This window comes from Oncorhynchus mykiss, chromosome 2 (genome assembly GCF_057628025.1).
Source record: "Oncorhynchus mykiss isolate SJ-2025 chromosome 2, ASM5762802v1, whole genome shotgun sequence".
Classification (NCBI taxonomy): domain Eukaryota; kingdom Metazoa; phylum Chordata; class Actinopteri; order Salmoniformes; family Salmonidae; genus Oncorhynchus; species Oncorhynchus mykiss.
Genome location: NC_143023.1, coordinates 38,052,446 through 38,080,169, shown reverse-complemented (window position 1 = coordinate 38,080,169; position 27,724 = coordinate 38,052,446). Strand labels below are relative to the sequence as shown.

The following is a 27,724-nucleotide window of genomic DNA, read 5'->3' as shown; positions in this document are numbered from 1 at the left end:
TGCAGTTACACCTCTGATACCTCCAAAATGTCAGCTATGCATGTGAATGTCGGCTGTTGCCGGTTAATGCTTGATCTGATTGAATCTAGGTCTCACACCACATTTTAACCTCCTGTTCAGCACCATAATGAACATGGCTAATCATTTTTTTTGTGGAATTACACTTTAAGTTAACTGTATGACATTCAATTAAATGAAGATTATTTGTTACACTGTGGGCCCATTTACAGAATGACAGGGACAGAATGTTCTTCTAATATGCCATCACAACATGTCTAAAATATCTACATGGCATATTTAAATGTTATTTAGCTAACCTATCGTAGCAGGTGTAAAATAAACGCCTGAGTGGGACACCCCACATTCGGGTCATGACGAGAGAAAAAAAAAACTGTTGGGAGACGTTCTATTCTGCCCTGTTCAACCAATCCAGTAAATGTGGGGGAGGAGTTAAGATAGTCTCGCCTTGTTAATATTTTGGATGGAAACAACTTCCAAGAGCAAGCTAGCTAACAAACGTGCCGTGGCTAGCTCCTAGACATGTATTAGCTAGTGTTGTCTAGCGATAATGGAATAATCTGGGAAAGTTGTCACTGACAAAATTGGTATGTGGTTTCTGTCGACTTTGTCGCAAGAATTTCATCTCGCTGAAACCTACATGAGGGTGGCTCTCCAGGAACAGGGTTGGAGAGCCCTGAGCTATGGTCATCATCAGATCATCATGGAGCATATGACTGTCTACGCTCTGAGGCACTAAAACAATGAAAGTGCCATATCATAGTACAGTAGCTTGAGACAAAATACAGAGATATGACATTAGAAAATACAGACACAGGTATATTTCAAACCTTTCATTTTAGTGTAATATGATTCCCCAACATTCAAAGGTCAGTGTTTAAGTGGTATATAAATTAATATAAAATTAGTGAGTAACCCTTTATTACAGTCGGGTAAGTACTAGGTACTGGTAAATACTTGGCAACAAATTGTACTATTTGGTATTGTAGCTATTTGTAGTCAGAAGAAACAAAGTAGTCTACTCTAAAAACACATAAAAATGGCTGAGAAATAAAATGCCTAGTGTTCCCTGCCAATTATTTCAAGTACCATGAGGTTATGACTGCATTAACCTGATATGAAGCTGGTAATACTATATGATAGCATAATAATAACAACATTCTAACTTTAAATATCTAGCTAGTACTTACCGTGCTGTTAAATAAAGTTACCAAAATGGGTTTAAAATAAAAAAGTTTAACAATTTGTTTAGACCAAGAACTCTACTCTGAATGTCCATGATATATGAATTATACATTTTCCATGTTTAGGCACTTAAAAAAGAAGCTACAACGTGTTGTCTATCAGCATACAGCAAAGACAGACAACTATCATAGAAACATTGAAGTAATTGTCCAGTGAAAATCTAATTTTTAAAAAGTTTATATTCTGTTAATGAATAGGGCTGAGATCCCGCTAACAGGATCGATACGACAACAGCCAGTGTCATTTCAACAGAAATCCCCAAATTAAAATTCCTCAAACATAGAAGTATTTCACACCATTTTAAAGATACACTTCTTGTTAATCCCACCACAGTGTCCGATTTCAAATAGGCTTCACCACAAACGATTATGTGAGGTCAGAGCCAAGTCACAGAAAAACACAGCCATTTTTCCAGCCAAAGAGAGGAGTCACAAAAATCAGAAATAGAGAGAGAATTAATCACTAACCTTTGATGATCTTCATCAGATGACACACATAGGAATTCAAGTTACACAATACATGTATGTTTTGTTCGATAAAGTTCATATTTATATAAAAAATTCTCAGTATACATTGGCACATTCTGTTCAGTAGTTCCAAAAAGATCTGGTGATTTTGCAGAGAGCCACATCAATTTACATAAATTCTCATAATAAATGTTGATGAAAATACAAGTGTTATGCATGGAACTTTAGATACACTTCTCCTTAATGCAACCGCTGTATCAGATTTCAAAAAAGCTTTAAGGAAAAAGCAAACCATGCAATAATCTGAGTACGGCGCTCAGTGACCAAACAAGCCAAAAAGATATCCGACATATTGTGCAGTCAACAGAAGTCAGAAATAACATTATAAATATTCACTTACCTTTGATGATCTTCATCAGAATGCACTCCCAGGAATCCCAGTTCCACAATAAATGTTTGTTTTGTTCGATTATGTCCATCATTCATGTCCAAATAGCTACTTTTGTTAGTGCGTTTTGTAAACAAATCCAAAGTCACGAAGCGCGTTCACTCGGAGCAGACAAAATGTCAAAAAGTTCAGTTACAGTCCGTAGAAACATGTCAAACGATGTATAGAATCAATCTTTAGGACGTTTTTAACATAAATCTTCAATAATGTTCCAACCAGAGAATTCCTTTGTCTGTAGAAAAGCAATGGAACGCGAGCTAACTCTCACGTGAACGAGCGTCACGAGCTTGTGGCACTCTGCCAGACCACTGACTCAAAGAGCCCTTATGAGCCCCTCCTTTACAGTAGCAGCATCAAACAAGGTTCTGAAGACTGTTGACATCTAGTGGAAGCCTTAGGAAGTGCAACATGCTATCCCACTGTATCTTCAATAGGGAATAAGTTGAAAAACGACCAACATCAGAATTCCCATTTCCTGGTTGGATTTTTTTCTCAAGTTTTTGCCTGCCATATGAGTTCTGTTATACTCACAGACATCATTCAAACAGTTTTAGAAACGTACTAATAATAAGCATATATTAGCAACTGGGACTGAGTAGCAGGCAGTTTACTCTGGGCACCTTATTCATCCAAGCTACTCAATACTGCCCCCAGCCATAAGAAGTTAACTCACAGGCAAATAAATGTTGTTGACTCATATGTGGTCAAAGCATAAACTGGAGAAAACACCAAAAAAACAACAACCTTAAACTCAAACAGACAGTTTAAAAAATGCTTGCTATTTCCACATAGAGGATGAGGTCATCGTCATTGAGCTTGAGCTGGCCAATCAGCAGTCTATTCGCATGAATATTTTTTTATACCGGTATACGCCCACACCATTCTGTTGTTGGGGTACATCCACACCATTCCAACACAGAAAAGCTGTTTTTTAACATCCTTAAAAACGTTTTGGAAGGAAAACTCAAATCACTCAAACTGTATTGTAATTCATTATAGGTCATATTTCATAGAAATCTGGAAACACTGGACAGTTACTTTAAAATATCTATTGGATTTACCCAGTATTTGGTGATATAAGAGACCTTCACAGGACATACTGTACATATTACATAACACATTTTTATACATTATCTTGCTGAGAACATCACATTCTGGTCTATGAGATAATTACAATATTTGGGTCATTGACAAGGTGCTGTTCCAACATTAATTCAGTTTCTTTGGCAGCTTCTCCAACTTATTATCTTGGTTAGAAGGATACTGTATAGTATTTGGGGTTCTTTGGGCGTAGCTTTATACACGGGAAAAATGTATACCATTGTATTCCACACTGCATAAAGAGATCGAATAAGGAATATATTGGTCTATGAGACAGGAAATACATTATGGCCATCAGAACCACAATATAAAAAAACATAATAGTAAAAGGTGTAATTTCAGACAATGACATTATTTGAGACAATTATTTCTTATTACATGAGAGCTGAATTTCAGACGAACGAGAGATCACATACGGTATATCCCAAATGATGATACAATATGCATCAACAGTCAAACACTCTAGATTCACTTTTGCCGTAGTATTGAATCTAGAGGCAAGATTTGACTACACTGTTATAAATGTATACAACTTTCAATAAATTTCAAATAATCCAGTTAAACACGACAGGGGATTCATCCCAATTCTCTACACTTCTCCCAAACTGTGCACACACAACCTGTCATGGATTTAACATAAGCTATGCAAGCACATGACTGCTAAGGAAGGACAACATCAACAATAAAACGTTGCCCTTTCAATCAGTTACAGTAAATTACAAAGGAAAATAACAAGAGTATCCCAATGAAATCAATTAATGATTTATGTGGAAGTTAGAGTTGTGCAAGCTTCTCAACCCTGAATTAACCCCGTAGACAAGATGCTTAGAGGCATCAGAAGGCCCCCCCATCAGATTTGAAATTGAGGATCTCTGCAGCCAGCTTCTGGGCATCCATCAGGTGAGGGAACATCCCCATGACCGTATCTACTTGGTGGGGGTTGAAGATGGCCTGCAGTTTCTTACGGAGCTCTTCTCTGTCTGTGTCAAAGGCAGAAGGTGGAGGTGGCTGGGCCCAGGAGTTGAGTTCCTGCTGATTCCTGTAAGAGGAGCATGAGTGGGGGGCCCCATGCGGGGTTGGGGGGTGATGGTGGGGGCTCGGGGTGAGGCTACACAATGCCCTAGCCTGGGGGACCCCGCCATGGAAGGGGTCTGACCAGTACTTCTGGGGGTGCTGATGGGGGTGGAAATTATGTGCCCCCACCCTGCCTTGCTGGAAGTTGCAGGGGAGGCTGTAGTGGTGCATGTTGGGTGGGAATAGAGGAGGCGAGTAGGTGTCATACCTTGGCTGGGATTGGGACTCAAGGTGTGGGTTGCTGTGGTGCTGCTGCTGGGGACCTGTGAAGGGAGCCAAATGGAAACAACACCTGCAGGGCTGGAGGCTGTCCTGGGCCAGCCTCTCTGGATGCATGCCTGGATGTCTGGAACCCTGTTGTTTCTGCTGCTGCCTGGGACTGAAGGCCTTGCTGTGGCCTTGGGACACATCCGAGTACTGGCTCTCATAGGTGCCAAAACCAGAGTCCATGCACTCATGGGAGATGCTGGCATAGGGGAGGTCAGTAGTAGCGTAGGGGGAGAACATACTGGGCATATTGGGCCAGTCCATTTGTCCTTGGCCTACTGCTGTGGGGCTGCGGGCCTGCTGGTTCCTACTGGAGTGTGGCCCATCCCAGGACAGAAACATGTTCTCAGTTACCTGGCTATTGGGACCCTCCCTCAGGGAACCGCGATGCTCCAACGTCAGCCTGTGCTCCAGGTCATTCTCCAGAGAATAGGTGGGATAGGGGCTCGGGCCGGCCTGGGGGCCCCTCAGGTGTGACATCATGTGATTCCGGTCCTCTTTTACTGAGGAGAGCCTTGCCTTCTCCCTGAGCTCATCAGCCAATGAGCAGTGAGATTGGTGAGTGCGCTCAGGGTGGTAGAACTTACACTTTACGCCATACGTACACTTTTTACCTGAAATAGAAAACATAAATGAGTTACTAAACATGAAAGTTACAGTATTTCTACCTAAATCTAAAATAATACAATTCTACAGGAGAAAGTATCTTGACTCTTCACAAAGAGTCTCAGATTAGAAGTGCTGATATAAAATAATTTATGCCTAATGGAGACCTGATTAGTACTTTGTGTTTGTCTTCTGCTTCAACAAGACAGGTTTTAAACTAAGCATCAGTGTTCAGACAATATAATTAGAACCCTATGGTATCTCACACATATATATCTACGGTTGAGATCCTACCATAAGGACAGAGTTGGGGTTTCTGTTCTGGTAGTAGAGGCTTCTTCCTCAGGAAGTTCTCCAGACTGGGACCATGACGACCAAGCGGGTCATCTGGGGGCATGAATCTGGGCCGGAAATGGGTAATATTGATCAGAAAACAATACAGGCAGAGAAGTGATAGAGGATCGAATCTAATCGATTAGAACAATAAGACACGGTGCAGGCAGAGGGAATGTTTGCTTTTCATATCTGAAATAAATACATTAACACAGGTCTCATGAATCCTCCTCTAACCATACAGGAGTGGTCACCAACCTTTTCTGAGTCAAGATCACTTTGAGTCAAAATGCAAGCGGAGATCTACCACAGATTTGTTTTAAAAGATTACATAAAAAAATGTAAGCCTATGCAACATTAACCTATTAAAAACAGTACTGTAACAATTAGGTTTATGCATTAGGCTATAGGCCCAATACCTTATCACTGCATATTGGCTTTGCTTGAAATTGTCCTGCAAATGTATTGTTGTTCGCACCATTTTTATACACTTTAGGTAGGCTATTCGATCACACCGGTAATAGACCAGATGTTGTATTACCTGTGAGGCACAGCTGAGTGAGCTACATTTATATAACAATTTATTTTACTGGGCTGATGGTGCCTGCATCTGATGGTCAGTCTCAGTGGAGGGAGCGAGCAGCAGACTGAAGGTTCGCCTCTTAACGCCTCTTTCCATTTTCTACGCTGACCAAAAAGGAACACTCGAGTCGCACCACATTATTTCTGCCTCTGGACAAATACATGTTGTTAATCCTTTTATGGTGATTTTTCAGTGGCATATTTATTGTGAAATATTAATGTAATAAAACAGAATCACTAAAAGCTTCAAAGGAACCTGTAACCACACCTGTATAGCATAAGAAAAGCCAATATACAAAATAAATAGACACACATTGTAATCTAGAAGCATGCCTGGATAAGAAGTGTCAGAATCAATATAGTGAATGTACTTATGACTATAGCCTGGAGGGTGCTGATATAATCTACTTGTGACTGCAGCCTGGCAGGGGCCCCTATTACCTTTTAACCAAACTGTCATAGTTGTGCCACCAATATAATCGGTTCAGTGATTTGTAGAGTGTTAAATGATTTGTAGAGGCGGGATAAAGTCTGCTTCAAAGAAAGAACTTAGGGTTGGAAACAATTGTGGCGCAAAGCCAAAACAAGTTCATAATTTACAGTCACTCCTCTCTATGTATGTAATGTAAGGATGAAACTGTATAAAATGAGTGTGCTAAGGCTGGGAAAAACAGTTGATCCATGAACCAGCACGGCTTTTTACTTTGTAATAAAGTCTACTTTGAATTCACAAGCTCTGGGATCTGAGAAATATTATTGGACCAATATTTCTACGACACTTTCAACGGAGAAAGTGAAATATTCCTCTATATTAAAAAATACCCAAGCTGCTAATAATAACCATGCAAGCCTATCGATACACCTTTCTACTCATTCATTACAGCTGCAGTGCTGGTTGTAGCGCAAGTGGAAGTAGTATGAATGTGCATTTTCTGGCTTATAAAAGTGTTGAATAAATTATTTGAAAAAAAAGTGTTGACAGTGCTGAGTAAGAACTTAAACATGAATTGATTGGTAGGCCTATAGTGCACTTGATTTACTCTCTAGGCCCGCCGGGAAGGCAGAGTTTGTACCTTCAGACACATGAAATGGTTTAAAAATGGAACACTTCACCTACCTGGCATGCAGGGCAGCTGAATCGGGTGCACCTGCCGCCAACAGCGCGAGACTAATAATATAAAAATAGGAACGCAAGGCTTTGTCATTGAGTTTTTTTTACAGAAATGTTTGGCAATCGTCTAGGAATGCCTTGGAGATCAACCAGTTGGTGACCATGGCATTACAGCATATTACACTACTACAGTATCTGCTCTAAAAGGTGAAATCTGCTTTTTGGAACCACGTTGCTCGCTATTTCTGGGCTGAATCCTGACTAGAGATGTAACAAACTTCTTCTTTGTCTGATGATGAGTAGGAAGGATCGGACCAAAATGCAGCGTTGTAAGTGTCCATGTTAATTTATTATATCAGAACACGAGAAAATACAAAATAACAAAGTGAGGGAAAGAAATGAAAATCTAAACAGTTCTGTAAGGTGAAAACACAGACACAGAAAACAACTACCCACAAACACCAGGTGGGAACAGCCTACCTAAGTATGGTTCTCAATCAGAGACAACGATTGACAGCTGCCTCTGATTGGGAACCATACCAGGCCAAACACATAGAACTATAACACACAGAACAAACATAGAATGCCCACCCCAACTCACGCCCTGACCAAACTAAAATAGAGACATGACAAGAGAACTATGTACATGACTCAAATTGTTCTACATATCTACCCTTGACATCAATGCATGATTAATACATGTTTTTTTCAGAGAGTTAAAAACCAGTTTTTATACATCTCTCCATTTCTCATGTTTCTGTCCAAAAATCAGTATTTATGACAGATGTTACCTGCTGAAACCCCCCCATACAACATGTATGATTCCCCTGCCTGCGTGGGATTGAATTCCGGCCCCACTGGCCTCTTCACCATTGTATCTTCTCTCTATCAATCTCCCCTTAATGCATGCCTGTCACTGTCATCCCCCCCATTTAAAAAACAAATACATCCAGCACTCACTTGTCATTGACGAAAGAGTACATAAGCAGCTTCTCCTCGATACAGCGCTTCCACTCCGGACGCTCTCCCTGGAGGTCCCTATAGGTGTCGTTAGACACGATCACGCCGTCCGACTCGTAGGCCAGCTTCACAATAAAACGGTCGTCGTAGCAGACCACCCGTTTACCACCGACACGTCTCGAGGGCGTGAAGACAACTATCTTCTTCTTCTCTAGCTCCATTAGAATGTGTTGGTCTGGAAATAAATGTGCAGATGTTTCACCAAGTGTTTTATTATGTCCCAGTCATGTGCCTTTATTCATAAAGCTTCTCAGAGTAGGAGTGCTGATTTCGGATCAGTTTTGCCGTATAGATAATAATGAATAAGATTACATGGACAGCTGTTGCTGGCGATGTAAGAAGAAGAGATGGTTTGCATTATGTTTGGTCTTTCATCATATTGGAATTCTGTTTGACACAAATTATTCCACTGCCTTACCTTGTCTTCTTAGTACACATTAACATGACTAATATTTCAAAACAACGTATTCTATACCTTTGCATGAGGAACAAGCCAGGTGACACTATGATAAGAAAGGGTCGCATAACATTGCTTCAATCAAATATGGCATAGTGTGCCAAATCAAACAGGGGACACGCAAAACACAAATCCATCAACTGTGGATCCCTGAGACAAAACACAGAGCACAAAACCATCAATCGTTTAAAACAAATATTACATGACAGTTTAATTATTACATAAGCTGTTCAAATTTCACAACCCAAATATCACATAACATGGAAACCTCCCAGCAGACTAAATTAAAGCATTGACAAATACATCCAAAATGAATGTTAAATAAATGCACCTGTGTGCACAGTGTGAAAACGGACAATGGAAATTGTTTAAATAAACAAAATGGACAAGCTAAAGGCAACAATGTTCAGTAAGCCAACTTTGGAAAGATCTGGGGCCATATTCATATGGTGTCTCAAAGTAGGAGTAGTGATCGTGGATCTGGTCCCTCCTGTCCATGTAATCTTATTCAATATGACCTAAAAGTAATGTATTTTTTCCTAGACCAGCGCTCCTAATGATACACTTGAATATGGACGCTGACTTAAATAAGTGTGAGACAGAGCTCCATATTGACCAATTTCCTTGAGGTTTTTAGAGACTACTATTGACTAAAGCCTGAAATGCACTCACAAATGTCAACTGTCTGTGTCAAAAATGCTTTGATTGTTCAGGTAACAACAATCACTTGACATGTAAACCATAACGCTCTGCTTGATTAGAAACAGTAAAAGTCTCAGTTTCAGACAGTAACCTGAGTGTGTGAGAAAAACAGTTGCATTTCCTGGTGGGGATTTCCCAATTCCCTGGTAGGATTGACTGTTGTGGTTATTTTTACTTCCTGGTTACTGGGACTGAAAATTAAACTTTTGGCTTGCTTGCTCCACCTCAGACAACGCCACTGAACCATGCAAGCAGTGGGCACCAGGTGATGATGTGTCAGCTACAAATAGTGGTCCGACAAACACCTCCTAACAGATAGCCTTCAGGTACATGGACAAGAGTCACTGCTGTGTTCGACAACATGATGTGGGTTGAAGCAATGACAATTGGGAACATTTATTTAGAATTTTTTCAGAAAGCCATCTATGAGGTCAGACAATATTTCTTGATTTCAGCATTTGTCCAATACTACCCTCTGGTGGAGTTTCCCAATGCCTTTTGCCTCAGTCTCATATTACAGACACATCATATAACTGGAAACATATTGTAGGTGCAGTGAGTGTACTTACCAAACCCCATGCATATAAACAAGATAAGGCAATGTATTGCATTATTTTAAAGAAATAGTCACAATGAATACTGTATTGTATTTTATTCTATTGTATTGATTTTCTGTGTCTAGTATTTTTATGTATCGCTGACCTCCCAAAATGAATTTCCATAGACAAACCTAATCCTGGACTAAAAAGAGAGAGATCAATCCCGGAAACTGTCCGTAAAAGCATTGTTTCTTGTTGTACATGAACATAGTTTGTGTTTTCAAAATCCCCTGGTATTAAAGTATTCATATTCAGAAACAGAGACTAGTCTCATTCGAACTATAGTGCATATTCAAGCCCCTTGACTTTTTCCACGTTACAGCCTTTTCTAAAGTGCATTAAATTGTTTGTTTTTTTCTCTCCTCATCAATCTACACACAATACAACATAATGAAAAAGAAAAAACAAGTTGAGAAATTTCTGAAATGTATAATTTCTGAAATAAGTATTCAGACCCTTTACTCAGTACTTTATTGAAGTTGTCACGCCCTGACCTTAGAGCTTTTTATGTCTCTATTTTGGTTTGGTCAGGGTGTGATTTGGGTGGGCATTCTATGTTCTTTTTCTATGTTTTTTGTATTTCTTTGTTTTGGCTGGGTATGGTTCTCAATCAGGGACAGCTATCTATTGTTGTCTCTGATTGGGAACCATACTTAGGTAGCTTTTTAGCACATGGTTTTTGTGGGTAGTTAATTTCTGTTTAGTGTTTTGCACCTTACAGGACTGTTTCGGTTATTCTCGTTGTTATTTTTGTTTTAGTGTTCAGTTCCAATAAAAAGCATGAACACTTACCACGCTGCGCTTTGGTCCGATGATTCCTCTTCCTCGTCTTCAGACGACGAATACCGTTACAGAAGTACCTTTGTCAGCGATTACAGTCTCGAGTCTTCTTGGGTATGACGCTACAAGCTTGGCACACCTGTATTTGGGGAGTTTCTCCTATTCTTCTCTGCAGATCCTCTCAAGCTCTGTCAAGTTGGACGGGGAGCGTCGCTGCACAGCTATTTTCAGGTCTCTCCAGAGATGTTTGATCGGGTTCAAGTCTGGGCTATACCACAACTTGACTCCAATCAAGTTGTAGAAACATCTCAGGGTTGATCAATGGAACCAGGATGCACCTGAGCTCAATTCCGTGTCTCATAGTAAAGGGCCTGAATACTTATGTAAATGTATTTTTTTTAATACTTTGCAAAAAAATTGGGTATTGTGTCTAAATTGAGGATTTTAATTTATTTAATACATTTTAGAATAAGGCTGTAATGTGGAAAAGTCAAGGGGTCTTAATACTTTCTGAATGCACTGTATTTGTGAATCTCACCTGTGATGGGGACATCAGGCCTGGGCTGCTCCTTGCGCCAGGAGGGCACAAACACAATGACGGTTGAGTGACCTCTATCCAGGAAATAGATCACTGCCAACTCAATTCCCTTACAGGAGAACACTTCCTTGTTACCATGACTGGAAGGGAGACAAGAGAGCAGGAAATGGGATAAGTAAATATGTCACTACTTTCTATGAATCAACAAACATTTCTAGTGAAGAGATTTAAAAGGAAGGAGAGAGGTGAAGGTGCAGTTTTATGTCGTTCTCTGATTGTTTCATTGTTAATTGTTGGGGCGGCAGGGTAGCCTAGTGGTTAGAGCTGTTGGACTAGTAACCGGAAGGTTGCAAGTTCAAACCCCCGAGCTGACAAGGTCCGAGCTGACAAGGCCCCTGAACAGGCAGTTAACCCACTGTTCCTAGGCCGTCATTGTAAATAAGAATTTGTTCTTAACTGACTTGCCTAGTTAAATAAAGGTAAAATAAATAAAAAAAAGGTAGAGCAAATTTAATCTGACCAAATAATTTCTCCTCTGTCTACAATGCATTCGCTTCGGTGGCAATGCAAGCGAATGACAAGATTTGCATAGTTTAAAAAAAATACAGGAACACAGGTATGCAGACATTGTTAATGTTGTAAATGACTATTGTAGCTGGACATAGTTGATTTTTAATGGTATCTATAGAGGCCCTTTATCAGCAACCATCACTCCTGTGTTCCAATGGCACATTGTGTTAGCTAATCCAAGTTCATAATTTTAAAAAGACAATTGATCATTAGAAAACAATTTTGCGATTGTTAGCACAGCTGAAAACTGCTGTCCTGATTAAAGAAGCAATAAAACTGGCCTCCTTTAGACTAGTTGAGTATCTGGAGCATCAGCATTTGTTGACCTATTATTTCTTCTGAAACTTGTCAGTCTTTTCTTGTTCTGAGAAATGAAGGCTATTCCATGCACGAATGCCAAGAAACTGAAGATCTCGTACAATGTTGTTCTACTCCCTTCACAGAACAGCGCAAACTGGCCCTAAAAATAATAGAAAGAGGAGTGGGAGGCCTCGGTGCACAACTGAGCAAGAGGACAAGTACATTAGAGTGTGTAGTTTGAGAAACAGACGCCTCTCAAGTCCCCAACTGGCAGCTTCATTAAATAGTACCCGCAAAACACCAGTTTCAACGTCAACAGTGAAGAGGCGACTCCGGGATGCTGGCGATCCATTGGAACGTGCCATTCGAACACAGGGGTGATGGTTTCTGATAATGGGCCTCTGTACGACTATGTAGATAATCCATTAAAAAAAGAAATAGCCGTTCCCAGCTACAATAGTCATTTACAACATTAACAATGTATACACTATATTTCTGATCAATTTTATGTTATTTTAATGGACAAAATGTGCTTTTCTTTCAAGAACAAGGTCATTTCTATGTGACTCCGGTAGTGTATATCAGTGCTAAATAACACTTGCAAAGAGACCTTTGAATAATACATATAAAATATAGATAAAACAAAAAAACACTTTGGCAAAACATAAAAACATTACATGGTAGGGTGAGTGGGTGAAAACGAGCTTTGGTGATGAAATTTCACTACCTTATATTCTAAAATTAATTTTACCAAGACAAATATGATTCTTCATGTTCTAAATCATTCAGTTGGGTCTTTCTCTCACATCATTAACATTATATCCAAAAAGTCCAATTTCGTATCCTAATATATCCAATAATAAGCACTGAGCTCTTTTGACAGAGCGTTGACGCTCCTTGCTGCAACTGTTTTGGATTTTACATGTAGTGTTCTTCTGCAAAGTTGTTTCTGTGGGTCGCAAAAAGCTAAATTAGCATGACACGAGCGGAATTCAAATGTAAAAGGCTTTGAAAATAAAAAAGCTTGCGGTAGGCATACACTCGGTGCTGTTGACATTTCACAAAACTTTTTGTTGTTGTGAAATCTTCGAAAAGTAACAGGAATTTCGCATTAATATGAAAAGTGTAAACTAAAATACAACATGTCATGTCTCAAAATTGATATCTATCTTACCTCTACTGTTTTATGTCCTCCGGATTCGAGAAGACGAGTTCAAAGTTGAGCCGGTCAGTTTGCCTCAATTTTCGCACAGCTGGATCAGCCTAACTGACGCAATGCTATTTTCCAGATTTTTGAATCCTTTTTCAAAACAAAATATTTAAAAAAAAATGTTATCTGACTTCCATTGATTTAGCAACCCTAATCTTGGCCATCCTACAAGGGCAATAAACTGAACGGATTATTATAGATACATGGGGTTTTGACCATTGGTTTTCTTATAGGAGTGTCTAATTAACGTATTATTTCACCCATTGGTAAAAAATATATTTTTGATTGGACACCCTACATTTTTTTTTGTCATTTAGCAGACACTCTTATCCAGATAAATTAGGGTCAAGTGCCTTGCTCAAGGGTACATCAACAGATTTTTCACCCAGTCGGCTTGGGGATTTGAACCAGCAATCTTTCGTTTACTGGCCCAATGGTTTTAACTGTTAGGCTACCTGCTGCCACTTGTGAATCTGACATTCCTTTGAACATACACGTGGATTGTGTTTCCTTATTGGTTTATGAATTGAATCGAGTCCAAACATACACTGTATACTCAAATAGCTAGGTAATAAAACTGTAATAATGGAAGTTCTAAAATGTTGGCTTGGCTCCATCCATGTAATAAGGAGACGACAGTTAAAAATGGTTGTAATTGCAAACACTTGAACTAAGAAGACATAATAAAACTGAGTGACAATGTTGTCTGGCCTGTTCAATATGAACTCTATCCTGACAATATAAACACCGCCTTGACACATAGCTATCACTGGGAGCCAGTGCAAGGCAGAGACTTGCGTAGGAGATTTGCATATAGCGCAGCATTAACCTTAGCAAAGCCATGCACAGGCATGGATACTACCTCTTCAAACCTAGCTGACAAAATTATTAAGGTGTATGAGAAGAGCTCGTGGTTCTTGTGTTGCAGGGTCATAGTTCAACAGCTGATAATGGGTAGTTGTACACCTGTAGTTTACAGGTATTTTTGCATAGCTGGCTGTCATTTTCAACAAACCACATGAGGAGAACATAATACAGTACATCCGCTTCATCTAATTTCTCAACCACAATAACACCTTAACCCTTACAGGGCAGGACTGTCAGGAACATGACATACAGGTGCGCATGCACACAGCTGAACTCATTGAAACACTTCAATCGAATGCTAGCTCTTACAAACATAACAAGAATAATCCCTTCCTCTCTTCTCGACTCGCTCACCTCATGGCCACATTGCTGCCGTCAATGACGATAGGTTTCAGTCCACTGTCTGTGTCCATCCTGTCTTCCAGTAATGAGACTGGTCTGTCTCCTGGGGAGCCATGGGTCCTAGAGAAGGCCATGCTGGAGCCTGTGTGGCTTTTGGGGCCAGTAGTATCTTCAACACTCTCAGGAATGGTGGAGTTAGAAGTACCAGTGCTGGCTCCACTACGGACCAACTCCCCCAGTACAGAGTTGGTGTCTGTACTCAGGCCTAGCTTCAGCAGGGCGGCCCGAACCTCCATGGGGGAGTAGCCCAACTTTCTGAAGAAGTCCACCCTGAGTTGGAGCTCAGTGGCTGAGGTCTGGAGACTGGGAAAGGCCTGGTCCATCTTCTACTACTGTCAGTCTGGGCTTTCCTGAGCAGCTGTTCAGCTTGGAAGGGTTACGGCCTATTTTTCATGTTGATACGGTTGCCTGGATTGAACAGAGAGAGACTTTAGTTAAATTCAAAGACAATGTTATGCAAATATACTGAACAAAAATAGTCCAAAGAACATTCGTTTTGATGATCATCCAGGTGCTTTTCGGCAAACCTGAGTCAACTTTATAGATAGCAGTTCTCCCATTATGCCTGGCGAAAGCCAAACACTGCATTCCACAGTAAGAACCTCATACCAACGGTCAAGCATGGTGGTGGTAGTGTGATGGTTTGGGGATGCTTTGCTGCCCGAAGACCTGGAAGACTTGCCTTAATAGAAGGAAAAAATGAATTCTGCTCAGTATCAGAGAATGTCAGGTCATACGTCTGTGAGCTGAAGCTGAAGCGCAGCCGGGTCATGCAGCAAGACAATGATCCAAAATCCACAATCAGGTCTACATGAAAATGGCTAAAAAGCAACGAATTTCAAGTTTTGAAACGGCCTAGTCAAAATCCAGACCTAATCCCAATTGAGATGTTGTGGCTGGACTTGAAACGAGCAGTTTATGCTTGAAAACCCAGAAGTGTCGCTGAGTTAAAGCAGTTCTGCAGGCAAGAGTGGGACAAAATTCCTCCACAGCGACGTGAGAGACTGATCAACAACTACAGGAAGCATTTGGTTGCAGTCATTGCAGCTAAAGGTGGCACAACCAGTTATTGAATGTAAGGGGGCAGTTACTTATTCACACAACGGAATTGGGTGTTACATAACTTTGTTATTTAAAAAAAAAGTATCCATATTTGTAAACTCAGGTTCCCTTTATCTAATATTAGGTTTTGCATCAACATCAAAAATAGAGAAAATCAGAAATGGGGCAAATACTTTTTCACGGCACTGTATAAAATGCCACAATTTCTAATATCTTACTGAGTTACAGTTCACATAAGGAAATCAGTCAATTGAAATAAATGAATTAGGCCCTAATCTATGGATTTCACAAGACTGGGAATATAGATATGCATCTGCTGGTCACAAATACCCCCCCCCCCCCAAAAAAAAAAGGTAGGGGCGATAATCTGAAAACCAGTCAGTATCTGGTGTGACCACCATTCGCATCATGCCGCGCGACAGATCTCCTTCGCATAGAGTTGATCAGGCAGTTGATTGTGGCCTGTGGAATGTTGTCCCACTCCTCTTCAATGGCTGTGCGAAGTTGCTGGATATTGGCGGGAACTGGAGCACACTGTTGTATGCGTCGATCCAGAGCATTCCAAACATGTTCAATGGGTGACATGTCTGGTGAGTATGCAGGCCATGAAAGAACTGGGACAATTTCAGCTTCCGGGAATTGTGTACAGATCCTTGCAACATGGGGCTGTGCATTATCATGCTGCAACATGAGGTGATGGCGGCGGATGAATAGCACGACAATGGGCATCAGGATCTCATCAAATCAAATCAAATTAATTTATATAGCCCTTCGTACATCAGCTGATATCTCAAAGTGCTGTACAGAAACCCAGCCTAAAACCCCAAACAGCAAGCAATGCAGGTGTAGAAGCATGGTGGCTAGGAAAAACACCCTAGAAAGGCCAAAACCTAGGAAGAAACCTAGAGAGGAACCAGGCTATGTGGGTCCAGTCCTATGTGGGTCCAGTCCTCTTCTGGCTGTGCCGGGTGGAGATTATAACAGAACATGGCCAAGATGTTCAAATGTTCATAAATGACCAGCATGGTCGAATAATAATAAGGCAGAACAGTTGAAACTGGAGCAGCAGCACGGCCAGGTGGACAGCAAGGAGTCATCATGTCAGGTAGTCCTGAGGCATGGTCCTAGGGCTCAGGTCCTCCGAGAGAGAGAAAGAGAGAAAGAGAGAATTAGAGAGAGCACACTTAAATTCACACAGGACACCGAAAAGGACAGAAGTACTCCAGATTGAACAAACTGACCCTAGCCCCCCTACACATAAATTACTGCAGCATAAATACTGGAGGCTGAGACAGGAGGGGTCAGGAGACACTGTGTCCCCATCAGAGGACACCCCCGGACAGGGCCAAACAGGAAGGATATAACCCCACCCACTTTGCCAAAGCACAGTCCCCACACCACTAGAGGGATATCCTGTCTGGGCGCCAACCCAGACAGGATGACCACATCAGTGAATCAACCCACTCAGGTGACGCACCCCCTCCAGGGACGGTATGAGAGAGCCGAGTGGAATCACTGTATATCAGTGCATTCAAATTGCCATCGATAAAATGCAATTGTATTTGTTGTCTGTAGCTTATGCCTGCCCATGTCATAACTCCACCGGCACAATGGGGCACTCTGTTCACAACGTTGACATCAGTAAATCGCCCACACGTCTGCCATCTACCGGTACAGTTGATACCGGGATCCATCCATGAAGAGCACACTTCTCCAGCGTGCCAGCGGCAATCGAAAGTTAGCATTTGCCCACTAAAGTCGGTTACGATGCCGAACTGCAGTCAGGTCAAAACCCTGTTGAGGACGACGAACATGCAGATGAGCTTCCCTGAGACGATTTCTGACAGTTTGTGCAGAAATTCTACGGTTGTGCAAACCCAGTTTCATCAGCTGGCTGGTCTCAGACGATCCCACAGGTGAAGAAACCAGATGTGGAGGTCATTGGCTGGTGTGGTTACACGTGGTTTGCGGTTGTGAGGCCGGTTGGAACTACTGCCAAATTCTGTAAAGCGACATTGTAGTAGAGAAATTAACATTCAATTCAGCTCTGATGGACATTCCTGCTGTCAGCATGCCAGTTGCACACTGCCTCAAAACTTGAGACATCTGTGGCATTGTGTTGCACATTTTAGTGTCTTTTTATTGTTCCCAGCACAAGGTGCACCTGTGTCATGCTCGTGCTGCTTAATCAGCTTCTTGATATGCCACACATGTCAGGTGGATGGATTATCTTGGCAAAGGAGAAATGCTCACTAACACTTTTACATACAATATTATCGTTAAGCGCCCTGCTCAAGTCGACAAATTTTTCACCTAGTTGGTTTAGGGATTTGAACCAGCAACTCTTAACCGCTAGGCTACCTGCCGCCCACTAACAGGGAAGTAAACAATGTGTCCAAATTTGAGCGAAATAAGCTTTTAGTGCATATAAAACATTTCTGGGATCTTTAATTTCAGCTCATGAAACCAACACTTTATATTTTTGTTTAGTGTAGTTTGGCCGACATACTGTATTATGTTAGAGTAATATGCAAATAATTCAGTTGACAACTTGACATATTGACTGTACTGCATTACATGTGTTTTACTTTTTCAGGCCTAATATCTTTGTATTCACATTAGGCTAAAGTGTCATAGGTCTACAGCAATTGCAAACCGTTTTTAGTTTATTGCAATGTATCACAGAAACTACACAATTAAACTGGTAAACCTATTGTAAACTTCCCAAATGTTATTCAACATTACCATAGCCTGAAGCACCCTGGACGAATCATGAAAGTAAATAACTAGATGAATCCCGAACCAATATAACATTATTTACCCATGTAAATAATAAAATAGCATATACAAAAACTACGTTACATTACAAAGGCCGACAATGCAGAGGCAGACAACGGATTAGTGTATTCGTTTGTACAGGAGAGCCTGGCGCTGTGTTTTTCTCATGACAGTGGAATACAAGTACAGGTGACACGTAAATCAGAGTCATATGACGTTTCAGTGAAACTAACATAGTAAATCATTAGCTTTGTACAAATACACAACACTGACAATGGCGTTTAGAATTTACCTTAACTTTCAACTAGTTTCCCTCTTCGTGGTGCTCCATTTTCACCTTGACCATACATTTTGCATTTCTGATGTACGCTATGGTTATGACTTCGCAAACGTAGCACCTCCCTCTCTCGTGCTCAAAAGTGTCCTTCCTTTATTCCTGTGTGGCCACCGCCCCAACTTGTTAAAGTCCTCCCAAATTACAGCCTACGTTACTGTAGAGCCACATTTTCTCAGTCCTAGCCGAGAAGTCAAATTCAATTCTTGAATTTCTGAAACTGAAACTAACCCTGCCCTTATGCTTTCACCGTAAAGTCTGATTTGTAAATAAATTCACCAAAATTATGGACATGTTATACCTATAGGTGCTGAGGGTGCAGAATAAAAATATATAATAATTGAAAGAAATAAGGCCTCTAATTGGACCAGCTACAACCCCCCCCCCCCCCCCCCCCCCAGTGATGATATAGGCTTAACCTACAGTGTAAATGTTTTTATACAGTGATAAGTATCTGCCCTCGTGGAGTGTAGGCTCTAGTTAACTATAATTGATATACTCTATGGTACAGAAGAGTTTTTCCCACTAGATGTCACCCTTTACATTGTCTCATGCTGGGTTGATGCACTCCTTAGGCCTACCTTGCAAGGAAATATCAAGCCAAAGCTATCGTTTGTGTGTGTTTTTTGAGTATGTCAATAGGCTGCATGTGGGTTTCAAGTTTGGGGGAAGCTATTTTTTTCAGCTAGAGGAACATTCTTTAGCAGGACACAAGAAAAATGTAGTTTTATAAACACATTTCATGCAATTGTACAACACTTTACTTGCCATGACTGGAGACGTGAGCCTAATCTTTAATACCACAAAATGACAGGGTATTCTGATTTGCTGAAAATGACAAACTGAGATCAATAAAAGCAATATTGTCTTGAATGCAACCATCTAATTGAGGCCTATGAAAAGGGGAAACATTGTAGGCTATGTAACTTGTAAAATAACTTGCCACTGACTCACCCAATGATAAAGACAGTGAATATGCGCACTCACCGGGGATATGTCAACAATCAGCTCTGATATTTGCTGCATGCTTGCCCAAACTGCACGCTTCCTATATTGCGAGCTTCCCGGCTGTATGTGCTGGTAATTTAAAACAATCCACCGCTATTTAAAAATAAAACAAGATAATAATCCTCTGTGGCTAAATCATGCTCTATAGGGTAGTGTTTTGAAGGATTTTATTTTTTTGTGTATAGACAGGACTATATCATTTTGGCAAGTTCCATTCAATTTACTTAAGGGAAGCTTAGCTTATTGGACATGCCGCCTATGAATATGTGTAAGGCTAAGGGAGTAGCATTAAGGCTGGCTTGAGTCAAAAACAAATGTGTATTGTATGTGTGTGATTTGTTACTTCAAGGGTAAGGAGAGGTTAGGCAAGTGTGTGGATGTGGCCAGTTTGTCTGTGCATTTCAGGTTAATCAATTTGTTTGGTAGGTACCAGGGTGGTAGCACTTTAGTTCAGAGTGCTAAAACAACAGGGTAACATCTGGAAAGTAATATGAAACAACAGCAAAATAAGACTGCAACGACCAGGTAAAAACGAGGTAATAACCTGTTAATAGTTACTATTTAGCTGCTAAATACTGATGTAAAGTTACAGTTGAAGTCGGAATTTTACATACACTTAGGTTGGAGTCATTAAAACACGTTTTTCACCCACTCCACAAATTTCTTGTTAACAAACTATAGTTTTGGCAAGTCGGTTAGGACGTCTACTTTGTGCATGACACAAGTATGTTTTCCAACAATTGTTTACAGACAGGTTATTTCACTTATAATTTCACTGTATCACAATTCCAGTGGGTCAGAAGTTTACATACACTAAGTTGACTGTGCCTTTAAACAGCTTGGAAAATTCAAAAAAATTATGTCATGGATTTAGAAGCTTCATATAGGCTAAATGACATAATTTGAGTCAATTGGAGGTGTACCTGTGGATGTATTTCAAGGCCTACCTTTAAACTCAGTGCCTCTTTGCATGACATCATGGGAAAATCAAAAGAAATCAGCCAAGACCTCAGAAAAAAAATTGTAGACCTCCACAAGTCTGGTTCATCCTTGGGAGCGATTTCCAAACGCCTGAAGGTACCACGTTCATCTGTACAAACAATAGTAGGCAAGTATAAACACCATGGGACCACGCAGCTGTCATTACCGCTCAGAAAGGAGACGCGTTCTGTCTCCTAGAGATGAATGTACTTTGGTGCGAAAAGTGCAAATCAACCCGAGAACAACAGCAAAGGACCTTGTGAAGATGCTGGAGGAAACAGGTACAGTAAAATGAGTCCTATATCGACATAACCTGAAAGGCCGCTGAGCAAAGGAGGAAGCCACTGCTCCAAAACCGCGATAAAAAAGCCACCCTACGGTTTGCAACTGCACATGGGTACAAAGATCGTACTTTTTGGAGAAATGTCCTCTGGTCTGATGAAAGAAAAATATAAGTGTTTGGCCATAATGACCATCGTTATGTTTGGAGGAAAAAAGGGAAGGCTTGCAAGCCGAAGAACACCATCCCAACCGTGAAGCACGGGGGTGGTAGCATCATGTTGTGGGGGTGCTTTGCTGCAGGAGGGACTGGTGCACTTCACAAAATAGATGTCATCATGAGTGAGGAAAACTATGTGGATATATTGAAGCAACATCTCAAGACATCAGCTTGGTCGCAAATGGATCTTCCAAATGGACAATGACCCCAAGCATAATGGCAACAAAGTCAAGGTATTGGAGTGGCCATCACAAAGCCCTGACCTCAATCCTATAGAAAATGTGTGGGCAGAACTGAAAAAGCGTGTGCGAGCTAGGAGGCCTACAAACCTGACTCAGTTACACCAGCTCTGTCAGGAGGAATGGCCAAAATTCACCCAACTTAATGTGGGAAGCTTGTGGAAAGCTATCCAAAACGTTTGACCCAAGTTAAGCAATTTAAAGGCAATGATACCAAATTCTAATTGAGTGTATGTAAACTTCTGACCCACTTGGAATGTGATGAAAGAAATTAAAGCTGAAATAAATCCTTCTCTCTACTATTATTCTGACATTTCACATTCTTAAAATAAAGTGGAGATCCTAACTGACCTAAACAGGGAATTTTTACTAGGATTAAAGGTCAGGAATTGTGAAAATGGAGTTTAAATGTATTTGGCTAAGGTGTATGTAAACATCCGACTTCAACTGTATATACATTTCTCTGGTTGTTATGTAGAAACAATTATTCTTTACTGAAGAACTTAGCAAAAGTTATATAGTAAGTATTTAAGGCCATTTTCCCTCTTCTCAGCAGCACTGTTTATACTTATTAAGAATGTACTTGGAACTTTTGTAGAAAGACTGTTTATTTAACAGAATTGTTTGAGAAACAACATCATACATGTACTGTATGTGGTCTAACCTCAAAACGTACCTTTTGTGTCTTTGGTTATAGTTGGGTAGTTACCTTGTTGTTGCTGTCTTGTTTCGCTGTTGTTTCCTATTACTTTCCGTGCATCACCAAGTTATTTCGGCACTGTACTTAAGTAACTATTATGTAACTTACTTGTCATTTCTTTATAGTTTCACCATAGTTTCAGTATACAGTGGGTTCAAAAAGTATTCAGACGCCTTCCCTTTTTCCACATTTTGTTACATTACAGACTTATTCTAAAATTGATTAAATTACTTTTTGTCTTCATCAATCTACACACAATACCCCATAATACCCCATATTTAAAAATACAAATCTGAAATACCTTATTTACAAGTATTCAGACCCTTTGCTATGAAACATGAAATGGAGGTCAGTGCATCCTGTTTCCATTGATCATCCTTGAGATGTCTCTACAACTTGATTGGAGTTAATTTAACTTGTGGTACATTAAATTGATTGGACATGATTTGGAAAGGCACACACTTGTCTATATAAGGTTCCACAGTTGACAGTGCATGTCAGAGCAAAAACCAAGCCATGATGTCAAAAGAATTGTCCGTAGAGCTCCGAGACAGGATTGTGTTGAGGCACAGACCTGGGGAAGGGTACCAAAACATTTCTGCAGCGTTGAAGGTCCCTAAGAACACAGTGGCCTCCATCATTCTTAAATGGAAGACGTTTGGAAACACCAAGACTTTTCCTAGAGCTGGCCGCCCTGCCAAACTGAGACATCGGAGGAGAAGGGCCTTGGTCAGGGAGGTGACCAAGAACCAGATGGTCACTCTGACAGAACTCCAGAGTTCCTCTGTGGAGATGGGAGAACCTTCCAGAAAGACAACCATCTCTGCAGCACTCCACCAATCAGGCCTTTATTGCAGAGTGGCCAGACGGAAGCCACTACTTAGTAAAAGGCTCATGACAGCCTGTTTGGAGTTTGCCAAAAGGCACCGAAAGGACCTCCAGACCATGAGAAACAAGATTCTCTGCTCTAATGAATCCAAGATTGAACTCTTTGGCCTGAATGTCAAGCGTCACGTCTGGAGGAAACATGGCACCATCCCTACGGTGAGGCATATTGGTGGCAGCATCATGCTGTGGGGATGTTTTTCAGCAACAGGGACTGGGAGACTAGTCAGGATCGAGGGAAAGACGAACAGAGCAAAGTACAGAGAGATCCTTGAGGAAAACCTACTCCGGAACGCTCAGGACCTCAGACTGGGGCGAAGGTTTTTCACCATTCCAACAGGACACAGCCAAGACAATGCAGGAGTGGCTTCGGCACAAGTCTCTGAATGTCCTTGAGTTGCCCAGCCATAGCCCAGGCTTGAACCCGATCGAACATCTCTGGAGAGACCCGAAAATTGCTGTGCAGCGACGCTCCCCATCCAACCTGAAAGAGCTTGAGAGAATCTGCAGAGAAGATTGTGAGAAACTCCCCAAATACAGGTGTGCAAAGCTTGTAGCGTCATACCCAAGAAGACTCAAGGTTGTAATCGCTGCCAAAGGTGCTTCAACAAAGTACTGAGTAAAGGGTCTGAATGTTTACGTAAATGTTATATTTATTTTACATTTTTTGCAAACATTTCAAAAACCTGTTTTTGCTTTGTCATTAGGCTTTTGTGTGTAGATTGATGAGGGAAAAAAACAATTGAATCAATTTTAGAATAAGGCAGTAACATAACAAAATGTGGAAAAGTCAAGGGGTCTGACTACTTTCCGAATGCACTGTATCTACTGTACGTATAGGTAGGAGTAAAGTGACTAGCAGCAGCTTATTTGGTGTGTGTGAGTGTGTGTGTGGCATCAGTATGCATGTGTGTGCATGTTATGTGCGTTTGTAGTGTGTGTATGTGTGTGTTGGGTTGTCAGTGAAAGTTGTCAGTGAAAGTTGTCAGTGAAAGTATTTGTGAGTCTGTGCCTGTGCATAGTCAGTGCAAGAGAGTTAGTGCAAAAAAAGGGTAAACGCGAGTAGTCTAGGTAGCCATTTGATTAGCTATTTAGCAGTCTTGTTTAGAAGTCTTATGACTTGTGGGTAGAAGCTGTTCAGGGTCCTGTTGGTTCCAGACTTGGTGAATTGGTACCGGTTGCCGTGCAGTAGCAGAGAGAACAGTCTGTTGCTTGGATGGTTTTGGACCTTCCACTGACAGCGCCTGATATAGAGATCCTGGGTGGCAGGGAGCTTGGCTGTATGCACTATCCTCTATAGTGCCTTACGGTTGAATGCCAAGTAGTTGCCATACCAAGTGGTGCCATACCAAGATGCTCACGGTGGTGCAGATGTAGAGCTTTTTGAGGGTCTGAGGGCACAAGACACATCTTTTTAGACTCCCGATCACGGCTGGTTGTGACACAGTCTGGGAACAAACCAGGGTCTGTAGCAACACCTCTAGCACTGCAATACAGTGCCCTAGACTCCTGTGCCACACGGGAGGCCAATATTACTCCAGACCAAAGCAATCCATCAGAGAGTGATTCTCAATTGCAAAAGGCAGACATGAAATTCACAGCACTTGAATGCTGGAAATTCACAGCATTGATGAGAATCTGATAGATTGCATTGGTCTAGAGTAGTCAGACAAGCATGCACTCTGAACCCTAACTTTAACCACAATGCTAACCCTAACCTTAAATTTGACCAAAAAGCACATTTCTGTTTTCATAAATGTTTATAACATAGACCATTTTTACTTTATGACTGTGGTAACTAGTGGAAACTGTGCGCTCACTCTACTCCTTCTCTGCTTTGAGGCTTAAAGAGGGGAGGTATGTATTTGTGAATGCTCCGGTGTATTAGCTAAAAGTCTATAACATGTTAATGTACAGTTCATAAAAAGTCCTAATGTTGTTGTGATACTAGCGAACTATTGGTGAGGAGCAACCATATAAGGAGAAACGCTTGTAACTCCATAACTACTAGAACTGCCATGACTTGATATTACAATTATTATTATAATTTCAAATATTCAAGAATAAAAAATACATTTTCAAATGAATGCATTTTTTTTTACAAGTTAAGGTAGCTAATGTTAGCTAGCATTTACATTTACGAAAAAGATAACAATACATACATGGCTACTGGTAGGTAATGTTCAAAGACAGTTCACATTGAGTGATACATTAAAAAAAATAAAAAATGTAAAGTCCGATAATTGAGTGGAACCTTTCGAAACCCCCACCTTTCCTGAGAGGCGTGTCACTGAGATGACAAATCAATAGGTGGCAGCACAGAGACCCTGAGGGATGACTGCTCCAAGAGATGATGTCGCAGCTGGACTCCTCTCGTTTGTGCAGCATACAAGCAAAGAGGCTCGCCAGTTGTCATTCATTGGTTCATGTCATTGCTTTGCATAAACTCACTGCTGCATGTATTTATCTCATACAGGTAAAATGGCCAACAAGAGTCCCACTGGGACAAGACGTCAATTGAAGGTCTATTCCACATTGGTTCAATGTCATCTCATTGAAATAACGTGGAAACAACGTTGATTCAACGTTGTATTCTTTGCTATTTCACATTGTTCTATGCATTTGTATTAACCAGTGGTCTTTTGGAATGTAGAATGCGTGCCCCCTAAATTAATTTATGAATATATTTTGTATTTTTTATAAATGTAACTCTTTTATTCAGACTATGTCACTATTGAATAATGGCACTTAAAATTATGTGGACACCCCTATAAATTAGTGGATTCTGCTATTTCAGCCACCTGTTGCTGACAGATGTATAAAATAGAGCACACAGCCATGCAATCTCCATAGACAAATGGCCTTACTGAAGAGCTCAGTGACTTTCAACGTGGCACCATCATAGGATGCCACCTTTCCAACAAGTCAGTTCATCAAATTCCTGCCATGCTAGGGGTGCCCCGCTCAACTATAAGTTCTGTTGTTGTGAAGTGGAAGCGTCTAGGAGCAACAACGGCTCAGCCGTGTAGTGGTAGGCCACACAAGCTTACAGAATGGGACTGCCATGTGCTGAAGCACTTAGCGCATAAAAATCGTCAGTACTGTCGTAGCTGAATCAGAATTAGTTAGGTAACATAGGTAAATAAGATGTTTTATTTACTTTATACTTGTCATTAGAATGTCTTCTTTTGGACTATACTGTTGGCAGTTGCTTTTTCCTCTCTCTTCTCTAGGGAAAAGTCACTTGGGACCCAGAGAGGGGAGAGGTCAGGCTTGTCTTTTACATGTCTGGTAATACGCAGAATATCAGAAAGGGAGAAGTCAGGTTTGAACATTGTCTTCATAATGAATATACTGTATCTGTGAAACCATCTGAAGGGCTCCACTATGTCTGTACTCCAGTCACTCCCTCCTTTTCCCATTGGGGGGAGGAGTATGGCAGTGTCTGGAACCATTGTATGTCCCCTCTGATGTTGAAACGTATCTTTCATAGTATATGACCTAGAGGCTCACTCCTCTCAGGGAGCTTGTCCAGGGGTGGGTTGTATTTGAGATGGGAGTATCTAGAATTGACAATTGATATATGCCATTGGATGAGGTAATGTTTTGGTAATAGGAAGTACCAAGAACGAGAAGTAGAACCTCGTCTTAGAGAGCAAACTGAACGATCACTTATAGCTAATGCTATCTGGCTATCTCCTCTTTCAAGTAAAATGCCCTTTGTGAAGTTTCTAAGATCTGTGGTTCGTCATTGTGAGTTGAGAGGGGTGTATCTTGGCTATAAAAGATGAAGTATTCATTTGTAAGCACTCTCAGAATTCATTTATAGACACAATTGATCTGAGAGTCAAAGGGCTATGGTGAAGCTCATATTATTAAAAGATGAAGTTTAAAGTATAACTCTGACTTGTGTGTGGTTTGTAAACTTTCACTTAGTAATACAGGAAATTACCACGACAGTACTCGGTTGCAACACTCACTACCGAGTTCCAAACTGCTTCTGGAAGCAACGTCAGCACAATAACTGTTTGTGGGAGCTTCATGAAATTAGTTTCCATGGCTGAGCAGCCTCCCACAAGTCTAAGATCACCATGCGCAATCCCAAGCATCGGGTGGAGTGGTGTAAAACTCGCCCTCACTGGACTCTGGAGCAGTCGAAACACTTCACCATCTGGCGGTCCAACGGACAAATTTGGGTTTGGCGGATGCCAGGAGAACGTTACCTGCCCCAATGCATAGTGCCAACTGTAAAGTTTGGTGGAGGAGGAATAATGGTCTGGGGCTGTTTTTCATAGTTCGAGTTAGGCCCTTTAGTTCCAGTGAAGGGAAATCTTAACGCTATAGCATACAATGACATTCTAGACGATTATGTGCTTCTAACTTTGTGACAATAGTTTGGGAATGGCCCTTCCCTGTTTAAGCATGACAATGCCCCCGTGCACAAAGCAAGGTCCATGCAGAAATTGTCTGTCGAGATCTGTGTGGAAGAACTTGACTGGCCTGCACAGAGCCCTGACCTCAACCTCACCGAACACCTTTGG

At 41.0% G+C, this 27,724-nt stretch overlaps 1 protein-coding gene across 9 annotated transcripts; it reads right to left on the bottom strand.

The window, feature by feature from the left end:
- Positions 1-1,789: 1,789 nt before the first annotated feature.
- Positions 1,790-19,131, bottom strand: LOC110489135 (endoribonuclease ZC3H12A). Of its 9 annotated transcripts, none has more exons than XM_090198909.1 (8): positions 18,830-18,944; positions 16,650-16,897; positions 15,307-15,379; positions 14,650-15,105; positions 11,349-11,488; positions 8,213-8,447; positions 5,521-5,627; positions 1,790-5,234 (listed from the first exon to the last, which is right to left on the bottom strand). In XM_090198909.1, the coding sequence occupies exons 4-8, from the start codon at positions 15,018-15,020 to the stop codon at positions 4,114-4,116; spliced, it is 1,974 nt and encodes a 657-aa protein (XP_090055035.1). In that variant the 5' UTR covers positions 15,021-15,105; positions 15,307-15,379; positions 16,650-16,897; positions 18,830-18,944; the 3' UTR covers positions 1,790-4,113. The 9 variants fall into 9 exon arrangements, with proteins under 9 accessions (XP_090055035.1, XP_090055030.1, XP_090055046.1 ...); XM_090198904.1 differs by having other exon boundaries at positions 16,662-16,897; XM_090198920.1 differs by having other exon boundaries at positions 16,674-16,897.
- Positions 19,132-27,724: the final 8,593 nt, after the last annotated feature.

What these genes read in the sequence shown, in the direction of transcription:
- LOC110489135 (XM_021561732.3), bottom strand. Translation starts at nt 15,020, where the DNA reads ATGGACCAGGCCTTTCCCAGTCTCCAGACCTCAGCCACTGAGCTCCAA. An exon ending in TACTCTTTCGTCAATGACAA is followed by an intron (nt 5,628 to 8,212) that starts GTGAGTGCTGGA and finishes TTTCCGGCCCAG; the next exon opens with ATTCATGCCCCCAGATGACC. An exon ending in ACCCCAACTCTGTCCTTATG is followed by an intron (nt 5,235 to 5,520) that starts GTAGGATCTCAA and finishes TTTCTATTTCAG; the next exon opens with GTAAAAAGTGTACGTATGGC.